At 34.5% G+C, this 14480-nt stretch overlaps 1 protein-coding gene across 1 annotated transcript in view; it reads left to right on the top strand.

Moving 5' to 3' along the window:
- The window catches only part of LOC130612197 (proteasome subunit beta type-7-like), a 68158-nt gene that overhangs the window by 29393 nt on the left and 24285 nt on the right, over positions 1-14480 (top strand). Inside the window, exons 2-6 of the mRNA XM_057433497.1 lie at positions 3990-4119; positions 5938-5996; positions 6077-6170; positions 6407-6453; positions 8675-8790. Coding sequence (XP_057289480.1) covers positions 3990-4119; positions 5938-5996; positions 6077-6170; positions 6407-6453; positions 8675-8790 — 446 coding nt within the window. The remainder of the gene's footprint in view (positions 1-3989; positions 4120-5937; positions 5997-6076; positions 6171-6406; positions 6454-8674; positions 8791-14480) is intronic.

Genomic DNA, 14480 nt, shown 5'->3' with positions numbered 1-14480 from the left:
CCTAAAGGGAACCCAAGGGGTCGTCAGCAAAGAAAATAAGAGCCCTGGAACGAGCCAACAAGTGTCAGTTTATTCACCTTTATATTATCCATGCATTAATAACGTTTGCATGCACATCCCTTAACTAATCTAAAATTACTGATGACAAAAAATGTCAAAATTAGCTATTTCTTAAATATGACATCATAATTTATGCAGCATAATTAAATCTGGAAATTCTTCAAATGTGAATATCTTGAGAACAAAAAGAGCTTTTTAAAAATTTAAAGGACTTGTTAACCAACTTTTTAAGCTCTATAATATAAGTCCAACATCATTTTATACTTCGGGTTCCCTTAAACTAGCTAACTATGTAGCAAATCAGGGACTAAAGGGATATTTAATCAACATAATGTTGTCTCTTCTGACGATTTTTCTTTGATATACTGAAGAAAATCTCTGTCAAATGTGAATAGTTTGGGTATTTGTTTTACTTTACCAGGGCATGTAATTTCATGTAGTTCCAACTTGAAGTAAAACTATCCCTTTTTTTCCAAAGAAAGTTTTTAACAAAACCAGTAAACCAAGCGTTTAATAAGGCACACGTTTTCATGTAGTTTTTGTTACAAATAAAATTTTTTTGTCACTTTCTATCCCAGATAAACTGTGTAACAAAACCAGGGAGGCTATTGGCTATTTTTTCTCTTATAATATATATCCACATTTTTGTTACAAACTGGTCTGCAAGAAAGTTTAAGTTTTAGAAAAACTGACCAGGCTGAAATATCAACAAACCCAGACAAATCACTTTTTGCAACATCGATTCTATGTAGAATGAGAATAGTGTCAGCTTCTTCGTCGTCATGTTTCTTCATATCCACATCAAAATCTTGAATATTCGTAACTATTTCTAAACTATATGTGATCCAGTATTGGAATCCTTAATCTTGCAAAGCTTGTGAGGTATATTTCGCTAAATATACTGTTAATTCTTCCTTAGTATCAATGTGACCCAATAATTGACGTAATGGTACATGTGTGATATCTTCCACATCTGTTACTTTGTACTTGACCTTGTTACCTTTTTGACTCACCACTTTTAAATCAATCAAGGATATAGGTCGTTCAAAGGTGGGAAATTATTTACTCAATGGTGTTGGCATGACAAAAAGTTCTGGAGTTCTGATTATGTTTTCTTGAAAATTGAATTCTTTTCCACTGCTGCGAGTTATTTCTAAGAGTTCATGAGAATCCTCTGTGTTGTTTTGAAATACTATCAGACCATCAGGTGTGTCATTCAAATGCAAAATGGATGGGTTGTCCAGCTTTTATGTTTGGTGGCAAATATATTCCATCGTTATGTTCAGCTTTTGTCGATACTTGAATTCCAATATCCTTGTCTATTTTCATAACATCATAAGGGATAAGTTGTTTTTTTCTTGTCTCCTTATGCAAATGTAATGCTAAACCAACTGAAAATGGTGTCTCTGCAATTTCTCTAAATTTCTAAGATGTTTTGTTAGAGACCTGTCTGTTAGTTTTCATTGATTTCATAATAATTTGTGATATGTTATCAACTTTGTTGTCAATTAATTGCTTCTTCCTTAACTTAGGATCAGTAATTTTTTAGGACCTACTAAAATCCAACGAATCAGTGAGAATAGGCGACTCAAATTCTGAAAAATGTGAACTTCCAATTTTCCTGTTGTAATATGTCTCGTCGCACCAGTTTTGCAGCCTTGTAAATGATGTCATATTCGTCTGTAATGTTTAAAATGTTCCTTCATCACCTTCCTTGGAAATCACTCGTGAAAACTCTTTCTGAAAAGTGTCGTGAAGGTGGTCTTAGGAGCACTGCTCCAGAATCACTTATAATTTACTTCCATGTCTTTTTCTTCAAGCAAGTTATTTTATGATGCATTGTATCTATTATTTCAATATCTGCAATCACTCGTTTCATGTCTTCTAACCCTTAACTTCTGCAAGTTTTATGTTGATTTTGCAACTTGCCGTTGAATAGTCACCCAACATGTCAGGTGATAATAAACATTGTTGGCTAGGCATGCATTTGGGATATTTTTCATTCGAATCAAAAATTGAGGATCCTAAAGTTGTTCAGCTACCTGAAGCATATGCTTGCAAATTCCATCAATTTAAGCTTGATGTAATTTCTCCCTGACTTTTGACAAATAATACAAAGACGTTTGTTGTAAGCTTCAGTATTTGACTGGAGTGTCCTTTTTTCTTCGATAACATCTTCAATACACACTTCATTATTGTTTTCTTTGTCATCACTATTCAATGACATATTTTTTTTCTCTGAATCTTATTAATGTTCGTTACATCTTTGTAACATTGTAAATGGTATTGACACTCAAATTGAAACAATTCTTCACCTGTAACATGTTACAGCCTCTGATAGCAGTCCGTAATCATAACATCTGTAATTTTTCAAGACCATCCAAGCGAGGAGATTCGACTAACTAAGAAAAGAGTCCTGCAAATTTTGTGAAAATATCCATTGAAAGCATTCACGTGAAACAAAAAAAAGGAAAAAGCTATCACTTTCACTAACCTTATATTTCCGAACATTGTTCTGGCAAATGATGCATTTTCTAAATATTATTTTAAATTTTTTTCCTTTGCAGGTACTTTCACTCTCCATTTCTACTAATCACTTCTTTTTATTTCTTACTATATGGTATACCCCGTTTGAAATAAACTATAAATTTACTATAACAACACAACACTTTCAAAGCAAGCAGTTGAATGTTATCTATCAATTCAAACAGTTGAATATTACACAGTATATATAAAATTGAACAATGGAATGTTATCAATGAAATTAAACTGTTCAATGTTATATCTGTGAAACTAAACAATTAAATATAGTCTTGGAATGAATCAATTCTATTCTATAAACTAGTAGATGCACATAAAATTGGTGTCCTGTTTCCCGGAACAAAAAACCCATTGAATTCACGCCTCAGTCTGTGAATTATCCCCTGCAGTGATTTAAACAAATTTCAAATAAACAGAAAGATACTACACCTTGCCAAAATTCAGCACAGAAAGAGCACAAATGACCAAGTTAAATGTTAATATCTCACAAACGATACATTTTCAGCATATGATTTTACGCCGCTTGATCTCCTTTTTCCAGCCATATATAATATAAAATGTAATTTTGAAATTGTTTTTTGCTGACCGTAAAATTGAAGACGTCACCTAATTTGTTCCCGCAGGACCAAATTTTGGCACCCATTTTTTTTGCTTATTTTTGACATAAAGAACAACTTCAGATCCAAAAATCACATGCATGTGCACACGAAGGACACAGCAGCCCTCACTATTTTGTTAAAAAATTATAAATATAATTCAGAAGTGGACAATGAAAACCAAGTAACACCATACATAGGAATATGTAATGCAAATTTTTGCCTGAAAATGAAAACATCAAACTTTACCATCTTTCGTTACAAACGTTACCATCTTTCATAGAAAACATGTTCCATACAGGATCCCACTTCAAGATACCGAAAGAAAATGTGTGTGAAAAATAGTTTTAGAATGACAACCCACTTTATCTAGCTATATTGTGTCAAAGTGTCTGAGAATGATATTTTTGATACTGCATTTTGTGCAATAAAGAAATCTTTAGGCATGCGTGAATCTTGGCCGAGGAATGAAAAATAATTTCTCTTCTGTCTTTTCCAATTGTATCCTCTACTATGTATTTTTTTGTGAATCATTGAGGGTGAAAAGCCAGGTCCATTCACTAGGGCTTTGCGAAAAAAATGTTTAATTCCATAATAAATTCCAACAACATCAAAATGTATTCCGAATCATTGCTGGCAACCATAGATGCAAATTACTTTTTTTTTATTGTTTTTTTATAATGTTCTACAATATTATTGCTAAAATTACTTTGTTTACTTTAGCTAAAATGCTACTCTTGAAGTTGTCTAGACTGCCTTAAATATATAGCTATGGCATTTCTTTTTATCTAGAAATCAACGACTTGAAAAGGAATTGGTAGGCAATCTTAAGATTCCAGCAGCTAGAAAGACTGGTACCACTATTGCGGGAATCATATACAAAGATGGTGTTGTTCTTGGTGCGGATACACGAGCTACAGATGTATGTAAATATACATGTACTTTCTTACTATTTTGACTTGCATTGCAAATTGGGTTAATTAAAAACATGGAGCACCCAAATTGGAGTAGTCTTTGGGGTAGTTTTTATTACAGACCAGATGATTATGTACTCTTTCCTTATCTGCTGACCAGTTTTGCAGATAAAAACTGTCCCATAAGATTTTCACTAAACGGGGACTTTATGAAACAACCACAGCCTGTCATGAAAAACGCACTAAAAATTGATTATGAAAATTCAAACAAAAGCAGTGACAAGGCAAAAAACCAAAACAACTATGGCTACTGTCAAAAATGCCAACAAAACTGACAAAGAAACATTAAATACAAAATAACTTATATTCAACTTTTCTGCTAACTTTTAGCAATAATATTTCCATATGTCATTTTTACTTGTTTAAAATATTTGAAGTTATACCCACAATCTCAAGATGGTTTTTTTCTGTTGCAGATGACCTGTCGTTGTTTCATAAAGGTCGCTAATAAGTTGAAAACAAGGCTCCACCATGCAAGGTTTATACAACAAATCTTATGGTTATGATCTGGTATTGTCAATTACAAAATAACATGGAAACGAGGCTAGCCATTTTACATAAATGTAAATAACTTGACAAGGAGTCTTTTCCTGGCAAGCTTCTTATGTCAGGTTTTCTCCTTTTGAAGTTGTCTTTACAATGATCAATAACATAGAAATGAGGCCATAGCTTTGAGAGTTTCACTATGGCACACCTCGTACAGTTAAACCTTCCAGTCATAAAAATTTGGTTGTATTATACAATATGTGGCAACCATGCTATAGAAACCGCACACTGTGCAATGCTGCTTTCCCATCTTTTTGTAAAGTGATCAACTTCATACAGCAGCTCACCTTTCACAAGGCGTCAGGTCCGCAATTTATTATACAAAATTTTAATATGGCAGGGCTACATGTTTTTAATAATTGGGCCAAAAGTTGGGCATAGTAAATGGCTAAGAGCCGTTGTATTGCAGTAAAAGTGAATTTATAATGTATGTTTACAAAATATGTGCTTAATATCAAAATTAGCTACCCCATGCTTTTGTGAAATTTCTGGCTACATGACTTTTTTCAGTTTACACCACTATATTTATTCACTAGTTATTTATTAGGGAGGATGTGTGGTATTTTTTTTGAACCAATAGTTCAGGATGGTGTTCGCAAATTGAAGTGGGTGGATTCTAAGGCCTGAAATAAGGGAAGTCTGTAATAGCAGTGGAGCAGTGAAAGGTCAGTCAGGGGGCATTTTCATTTGACTGCATTTTCTATTATAGCTCAAAAAGCTCACAAGTTTTCTTGTTGGCGTGTGCGCATTTGACAAGATTAGAAATTAGAGAGATAATTTTTTCCTGAAATTTGATGTTTTCCTCTGCCCCCTCAACAGAGAGGTTACCACGAGTAATCCTGAAGGGTGAAAAACAAACAAGGTTAAAAAGCTGGTTAAGCTACAAAAGAATTAAGAACCTTCTGAAGTACCAAAACACGATTTATCATATTCTCTTTAAATGTAAGGAAAATGTCTCAGACAGTTGCCTTACAAGCATGTAATACAAGTATGTAATACTATATTGAATATCTTAATTTTCACACACGTTGGTTGCGATTGCGTGCTAAGAGATATAACTGTGAGTAAAAAATAAGTGAGTGTGTGTGTGCAAAATAATTGTTTTATGAAAAGTTCGCGCAAAACATATTAGAAGGAACTTGCTTAAACATTTCTGCTTCTTTCTACGCCATCTAACTAGGATATTTAGTTAAAGTTATTAAGTTGAATGTATTTTATAGGGAAATACAGTTGCGGATAAGAATTGCTCTAAAATACATTACATATCTCCAAATATTTAGTAAGTATTTAGTAAGTATTTCTAATTAGCAAATAATATTTTTGTATGCATGTATACAAACTGTCGTCTACGTTTTATAGTTGCTGCGGTGCTGGGACGGCTGCTGATACAGAATACACTACACAAATTATATCTGCTAACATTGAGTTACATCGATTAGAAACACAAAAAAAGGTATACATACAAAAGAAGATCTGATATGATGAAATTAGAGAATTGCTACTTTGTGCCTAGCAGACAGCAGGATTTCATCCGAGGTTGCTAGTAATGCAAGCATAAATGAACCCACTGTGCTACAGATAGCTTAACTACTAATTGTTGGCAAATGATAAACAACTTAGATTTGACTTGTCCACAAAATCGTTTGTATTTTTACATTTGCTTGCCAATGTTTAGTTTTTATTCTTTAGCCAAGAGTTGCAACTGCATGCAGGTTGTTAAAGCAATACCTTTATAGGTAAGATTTATGTGCATTTCTTTTACCTTTTTTTACAGAAGATGGTGAATTGGTAGCACATTCAGCTTAAACCATAAGATTCCAGGTCCAAGTCCTCACTTCAATGCACTTTATATGTGATGTTGTCGACCCATTTGTAGCCATTTACTGACTGTGAACTAGCTTTTGCAGTAAACAAGTTATCTCTTGTGGTAATTTAACATAATTACAGTTTGAGGGGAGGAAGAGTAAGCCATTAGGAAGCCATGCAACCAAACTGAAGACACTCCAGCAATTCAAAAAAGATTAAGCCAAGTTAATTAACTAAAAAATAATATTTGCTAGTTGCATACAAATAGCTATATTTTTCTTCTCTATAAGTTTCTTTACTGCTAAATATTCCTTTCAAAACATGCATGTGTAAGTACCACAATAAGCGTGCTATGGAGCTCAAGTTCAGAATACGCACCTGGCGTAAGAACAAAGAAATATTTGACAACTGGCTGTTCGATACTGTTTTGGGTACATTATTGGATCATATTAACAATGTCATTCAAACACAAAAAGAAATCATCGCAGAGAGAAAGAGAAAAGTCTACATACTCAACGCATAAAAATATGAACTAACTCACTTTATACAATATCTTTTTGCTGAATTGGCTGGGGCACTTGGAAAGAATGGAGGAGGATAATTGGGTAAGAAAGTGTAGAGACTTGATAGTTCCTGGGGCAAAGCCCAGAGGCAGACCGAGAAAGACTTGGCAGGAGGTTATAAGGACAGACTTGATAGAGAGGAAGTTGAGTTTAGATCTAACACAGTCTAGATCAGATTGGAAGAGGGTCATTAATATACCCTGTCCAACCCATGCTAGCATGGAAAACGGTCGTTAAGCTGAGAATGATGAATGATGATGATGATGACTTTTTGCCTTAAGGTTACTGTAAAGGAAACAAATTTTTTTTTAGGTTTTTTGCAAAAAAATTATGACATATAGAAAAAAAAATTCTCTTTCGAATGACATATTTTATATTCCATGAAAATATTTGGAACATCCCTTTTTTCTGAAAAAAACGTTTTCAGAGGTGTTATATCCTTCACACCTTCGAGAAATTATGTGCAAAATAAGTTGAGCATATTTTTTGTAAACATTATGCCTGATATGAGACTACCGAATAAATATATGCATAATAATATTTTTTAGATAGTTTACTTTCACCATCGAGATATATATATTTAAATGTTGTCGTATAAAAAAACATTAAAAAAAAATCAAAGTTAAGGAGTATGCATATAAGCTTTTCTTGTAACCCTGACTTCTGTCTGTTAATAATTCTGAACAAGTAAATTTTTGCATACATGCCTTTACGTTTGTGCTCTCTTTTTCCGAAAGCTTCATATTGGCTCATTGAAATTTTCGGTAATGGAAAGTTGAATAAATTATGCACAAAAGGTTCCCAGATTTTTTTGTATAAATTACTGATTAGCGAATTATGACGATAGAAAGAAAATAATATGCATTTTTTTGAATGATTATATATAATCACAAATAATTTCATAACGACTTTGTTACAAAAAAAACCCGGGAATCTTTTTGAATTTAATTTATGCTGAATGTAATAGTGCAAAAACGAGAAGTCTGTGACCACGCGTTCGGAAAAAGAAGCCGTTTTAAAACGTACGGTGAAAAAAAAAAGGGTGTGTGTTTAACTCATTATATTTTCTTTTTGGAAAATTAACATCTCACAAAAATAACACCATCAAAATAGTCTTTCATAAAACATTCGGAAACAAAAAAAAATTAAAAAGAATATAAAAGTATTGATAAATTATAAGGGTTTTTCTGAGACTACTCATCAAGTGAGTTTTTCCTTTACAGTAACCTTAATAAAATGACACAGAAGTTAAAATAAGCACCCAGTACAATCATCGAAAATAGATTGGGGAAAAATTCTGGAATTTGTGGTTTATTCAGACAGAACCTTGAAGTTTTTTTTGCGGGAATAACTTTCTGAACACATTGCCGTCGCAAAACGCGCTTGATCCAGCTTTTTTTAACTTTAAAAGGGGTCGAGATTTTAATCAAGATTTTAATCAAAAGAGACAGCATAAGTTTCTTTGTATCAAAAAAACCTTAAAATTTTTGGGTAGTTTCTTGTTTGCCATAAAAGATAGATATAAATAATGTTTATTTATAAATTTATTATCAGTATTAGAGGCCTTATATATATACTATTTTTTTAGATACCAGGGTCATATAGGAGCTTATTTAGTTTTGGGTGGCGTTGATGTGACTGGACCTTGCTTGTACACCCTAGCTGCACATGGCAGTACAGATAAACTACCTTTTGTTACCATGGGTAAGAACTTTGTAGCAATAAATACATTGTAATTAGTTAGTTCTCTTGAAGAGTCCGCATATAATTAATAGTTTTTACTGTAATTTTTGTGAGTTACGCGAATTTTTGTCAAATTGCAGAACAGATTCAAAAAATACTAATTTTCATCAGCTTGCATTGCGCTCAAAATTTCTCTCTTTTTCAACGTGTCACTTTAAGGATGAATTGAAAACTTTTTTTTTCAAAGCAAGCACTGTTTAAAATAAATCGGTTTCAAATCACACACAAACTGAAAAAGCTAATATCGTTTTAAAGAAAAAAGATAAAAACAGTTTCGATATATCTTGTTCCGAGAATTATGTAACTTTTACGAAAATGTTTGAATAAAATTGTCGCATGAGCAAACTAAAATACCGAGTTTGGTCTTTCCTAGGAAAAATAAAAGTCAAAAAACAAAACAAAGCAAACTCTCAACCTTAATCCTAAAGCCTGTTTTCTCTTTTTTGTTGATCTGACGACAAGACATAGTGCAGCGCCGGTGAGACACAAAAAGCCCAGGGAACGAGACTGACAAACTCTGATACAAGCAGGGAAATAAACACACTAGTAGATTACGGGAATTGTTCAATACACACTTTTGGGGTTCAGGCGTAAACCACCCGCTTCTCTAGAGATCCCCGAACACCCTGTTTAACTACGTAAAATCATGTATATATTTTGTGTAAACCGGCTGCTTCTCTAGAGATCCCCCGACACCCCCCACTTCTTATGACATGTTACTGCACATGCGCAAATATCTAACAAATCCAATGTCAGCCGACAAAATCCTATAAATCCAACAGAATTTGACAAAATCTGACGGCATCCGATAAAACTGACAGAATCAGATAACAGCGGACAACATCATGCGCAAGTGAAGTAAAGTTTTTTTAAATGTTCTGTCCATTTTAAAACAATTTTTTTAAAAAAAAATAATAAACAAAAACAACAAAAACACGCTGATCTTTTTCGATCAGCAATGCGCGGAGATGTTGGAAAGGATGATGAGGCAGACCGATAATAAGTTCATCTATTTAGATGAAAAGGTATTGTTTGTAATGTACACCAATGACTATAATTTATCGATGCATAAAGCGGAATATTATGACAACCTTTCTCAAGAGCTATTTCAAATCTATCTGAAGATAAATCATAAGCGAAAATTTAAAACTATAATACATGGTGAGCTAATCTGTGTAGCTTGGCATCCAGTTTGATATTGGGATTGGTGCTTTCAGAGGATGTAAAAGAACTCATCTCAAAATTGTGGGAGTTTGTCATTGAATGAGGGAAATCTCCTAATTCAAAAAAATTTAATAAAAATCTCCTAATTTAAAAAAAAAAAATTTTTAAAAATATATAAAAGAGAAAATAAATTGGTTTAGAAATTTTCCACATTGTTTTAAAACCCGAAAGATGTGTAATGTTGTGGTTATGGATGAAACCTGGTTGATCGAGTACGTCCCAGATCATCTCATGACTCAGGACATGTGCACCAGAGCCGTTGAACAGCATCCCTTCCTGCTTGATTATGTTCCAGATGAGTTGAAAACTCACGACATGTGCACCAGATCCGTTGAAGAGGAACCCTCTATGATCGCAGATCATCTCATGACTCAGGACATGTGCATGAGAGCCGTTGAAGAGAATCCCTATATGCTCAATCCAGAGTGGATCCCAGACTGGTTTGTTACTCAGGGTATGTGTAGGAAGGTTGGGGTTGAATCTAAATTGCTCGATGCCTAGAAAGAGCTGCTTCCAATAACATAGCATCCAGCTCTATATTGGGATTGGTGTATGGCGGAGGATAAAAAAATGATCTTAAAAAGATGTGGTATAATAAATGAAGCAACAGCAATCAACATTCAAAATGTTCGAAAATGCAGTAGTCATGATATTAATGACTGGTATTGGTATCTCTCTGCCACTTATGGCCATAGATCTTGTGCATAAAAGCGAGAAGGAGAAGGAGAATGATAGATTGATTAAAGAGCTGGAGGATAGGGTTCGTGATTTAGAAGAGTAATGACACTAGACAGGGTCCTTTCATAAGATAAAACAATGAAAGAACAATGCGATGATTGTAAATTTGTACTTGATGCCTATGATAGGTGTAATTGGGGAAGGAAACTTGTGGTGAAAGGGAAAATTTTATGTTGGCATTGTTATTAGGAATACACTTTGTATAATGGTGGTATTTGTACATGTTTACAAAAATAAAATTTATTGATAAAAATTTTTAATATAAATAAAATAGCATGTTGAAATTTGGAGACAAAATTGATAAATTAAAAGAATTTTACAGTGATATAACACCACTAAATATCAAAGATTTTGAAAACCTTGTGCTGAGTGATTCTATACCTGCAAACAAAGGCAAGGATAAAAGATTCGTGATTGGATATGACCAAGACGAGTTATCACTGTTACTGATAAAAACCCCTAAAAATATCTACTCTCAGGGTGTATCTCAATACAGCGAGAATTCCGCGTTCACTATGTCGTTTGATCTTGGTGACTATCCTGAGTGCTTGGCAAAATATAATAATATCCTAAAAAAAGTAAAGGATTTGGGAGGTTATTGCTTCACCAACATAATTGTGAAAAAAGACTGTTATATCAACCCTAAACTGAAGGAGTAGGTAAAATTAGAGCTAATTTTCATAAGCAAAGGGAACCGCCCCAAGGAGGACCTTACGAATGTACGGCCATCATTAAATGCAATTATTATGTACAAACCTACCTAGAAGAGTGTAAATACAAAGAGGTTGAAAGGTATGACGCTAGTTATTTGAGTGAATCTGAGGATGAGCACGAGAGTTTTTCTGAATAAAGTTTATATAGTTTATAAGGAACTATATGAGAATAAATGAATGCACTTCGAAAAGAAGCCAAATTAATGAAAGCTCCTCGTTATTCTACACTGAATAAGGAAGATCTTGTTGAAGCAATCCGCAAAATCAAATACAAGGACATTCCAATGCAAACAGATGGTCCCTATTGCAAGTCCTGTGTTGAAATTGCATATGAAAAAATCTTGAAAAATATTTGCGACAACTTTTAGTAAAAATCGCGACGTATAGTACATGATGAAGACTTACTGGTCGATTTGGAGACTTTTGTTGTAGCTAATCTGTTGCGACATTGATGATAGGAATATTTTCCTATAAAACTTTAATACCTATATCGAATATGGTGGAGGCCTATCTAGGTAACGCTGGCATGTTGCACAGATTAAATTTTTTTTTAAATTTCCTCTTGACTTTCTTTTCTACCTTTTGCAACTAACTGGGCACGCTCCCGTTCATTGATATTATTGACAATAGGTTTAACTCGTTGCCGTATTTGATAACGCCTTTTTCGATTGCTTTAGAGATAAAATCAACGACAGAATTCAACTTCGATTCGGCGAGCAGTCTTATACTTTCATGCTTCTGCGACTTCACATTTAATCTTTTTGAAGCATTCCTCAGGTCGGCTTGCCTGATCCCCATAGCTAATGCAATACCTCCCATATCAATAGACAGGGGAGCTCCAAAACCTGTTGCTAATAAAGCAATTCCACAGCTAGTAGTGATAACGCTTACACCTAATAGTCCATGGTAACAATAGCGAATCCAGGTGCCATGCGTAGATACTGTTCATTCTCTTCTTTTTTTTTAAATCTATAGACCTAACTTTCATCTTGCATAGTATCGTCCTCAGGTGCACTTGGCTGTAACGTTGGGTATAATTTCATAGTATCCATGTCCTTTTATTCTATAAGCAACTGCATCGTGATTCCCGTAAAAGCTACATTTTTTTCATGGTGATATGGATCAGTCAGCATGAACTCGAGCCTATCCATCGACCCTTTTAACGGAAGATATACTGGTGTGTCAAAATTCCATGTAAGCATATCTCCCCAAGCATCTAACTCTTTGGTGGGCAGCATAATGAGAATTTTTGATTTTTTACCATTAAACAAGCAATCATCCTCATCTAACTGGGGGCATAATCTCTGATAAACATTGGTCATGTAGTATACATCATAGTCGTCTTTTGTATAATTTTTTCCATCAATAGGGTCAGATAAACCAATGAGTTTTTAAAGTGATGGGTTATTAACAACTTTGAATCCATCATTTACACGAAGTTGGCAGTATCCATTATTCAATACAAATATCTCTGCCTTTCCATTAACTTGTTTGTTGATAATAGCTGCCAGATCCTCGATACAAACCTTTTACGATCCAGATCTGGGTAACCAGCTGATTAGATTCCGCCTTCCGGATCGTGAAATCATTATCATTACCAAGAATAAACCAGCCGCCCCGAATACTGATCGATTTTAGAGCGATCCTTGTGCACTGACCTAGGTAATCATCAGAAATCGTAGGCTTGTTGATATCAGTGATATACAATTGTTTCATGTTTCTTTGTAGAAGAAAAGATGAATATGCACTTGTATAACCCCAAAGCAAAATACAAATCAAACAGGGGAGAATTGCCTTTGTGTATCACAAATCTGGAACATCATTATCTGTACATATCAACGGATTCACATAACCCTGTAGTATTCCCAGAGCTTAGCAAGTACCCCATCAAAAGTTCCAACGACTTACCTTAACTATCCCGTTCGAGTTGGAAGGGATGGGCAAGCATTGGATTACTGGAACATTCAAGTTATTTTTGCAGCACATTGCGCGACAACAGCATTAAGCATATCTGCTAAACATATGACAGGATCTTTACCACTTGTCAACTCCATCTTTATATTTCATGTTTACTATCATATGCGCCGTATATTAGGAAAAAGGAAAGGGCCCATGCCTTTTGACGATGGGTTTAGTCAATACAAGAATCCTTATTCCACATCTGGATACGCGCAAGTATGTAGCGAGTTTGGTGCAGATCCCCACGGTCTTTATAAATTTAAAGCAGTAGGTGCTAACCAACGATGAATGGTGGCCACAAGTTGATGGTGATTATGCAAAGTTTATTATGCCAACAAGCCAGGGTCTTACATCAGAAGGTTTGACAAAACTTAGTGAAAGTGTTCGTGTACATGTGGTCTTGATACTTGGGTCACAGGCGGAAGCAAAAGCATCTTTGCTAGGTTCTGGAGCAGACAACTATACAGCGAGACAAATCTTGCTACAAAAGTTTGAAAGTATGGTGCTGAGAGGAGAGAATGTAGGGCAAGATATAACACGTTTCCAAAAAGTGCTCCAATATGCTAGAACTCCAGTCAATTTTGCTGTTATGCCCAGCGTGTACATGTTACATTCAGACATGAATCTTCATATTAGTAAAATTCATGGGTATAATAACAATGTCTTGCTTGCACCTGCAAATGTAGACGTTGGGGTTCAAGTCGATCTGAATAAGGTGAAGAAGCACACAGAGATTCAAGTCGATCTCAACAAGATAAAGAAGCCTGTTGGGACCTCGACCAAGCATGGAGTACCACAGGCGAGCCACATGATCCCTAAACACAAGGCAATACTCCCTAAACACAAGGTAATAGAAGCAGAGCAACACGATGACACTAAGGACGCGTTAGTTTCAACAGGGGTAGGTGTTATTTTACTTACATATGGCTCAAAAATTAATAAACGTCATGTGTGTGATTGCACACACACAACGTTTTTACGATCTTTTACCCTTGCTCCTACCGATGTATGTTACAA

Source organism: Hydractinia symbiolongicarpus, chromosome 10 (genome assembly GCF_029227915.1).
Source record: "Hydractinia symbiolongicarpus strain clone_291-10 chromosome 10, HSymV2.1, whole genome shotgun sequence".
Classification (NCBI taxonomy): Eukaryota; Metazoa; Cnidaria; class Hydrozoa; order Anthoathecata; family Hydractiniidae; genus Hydractinia; species Hydractinia symbiolongicarpus.
Note: the sequence above shows the minus strand (reverse complement) of the source record. Positions and strands in the feature narration are given on the sequence as shown.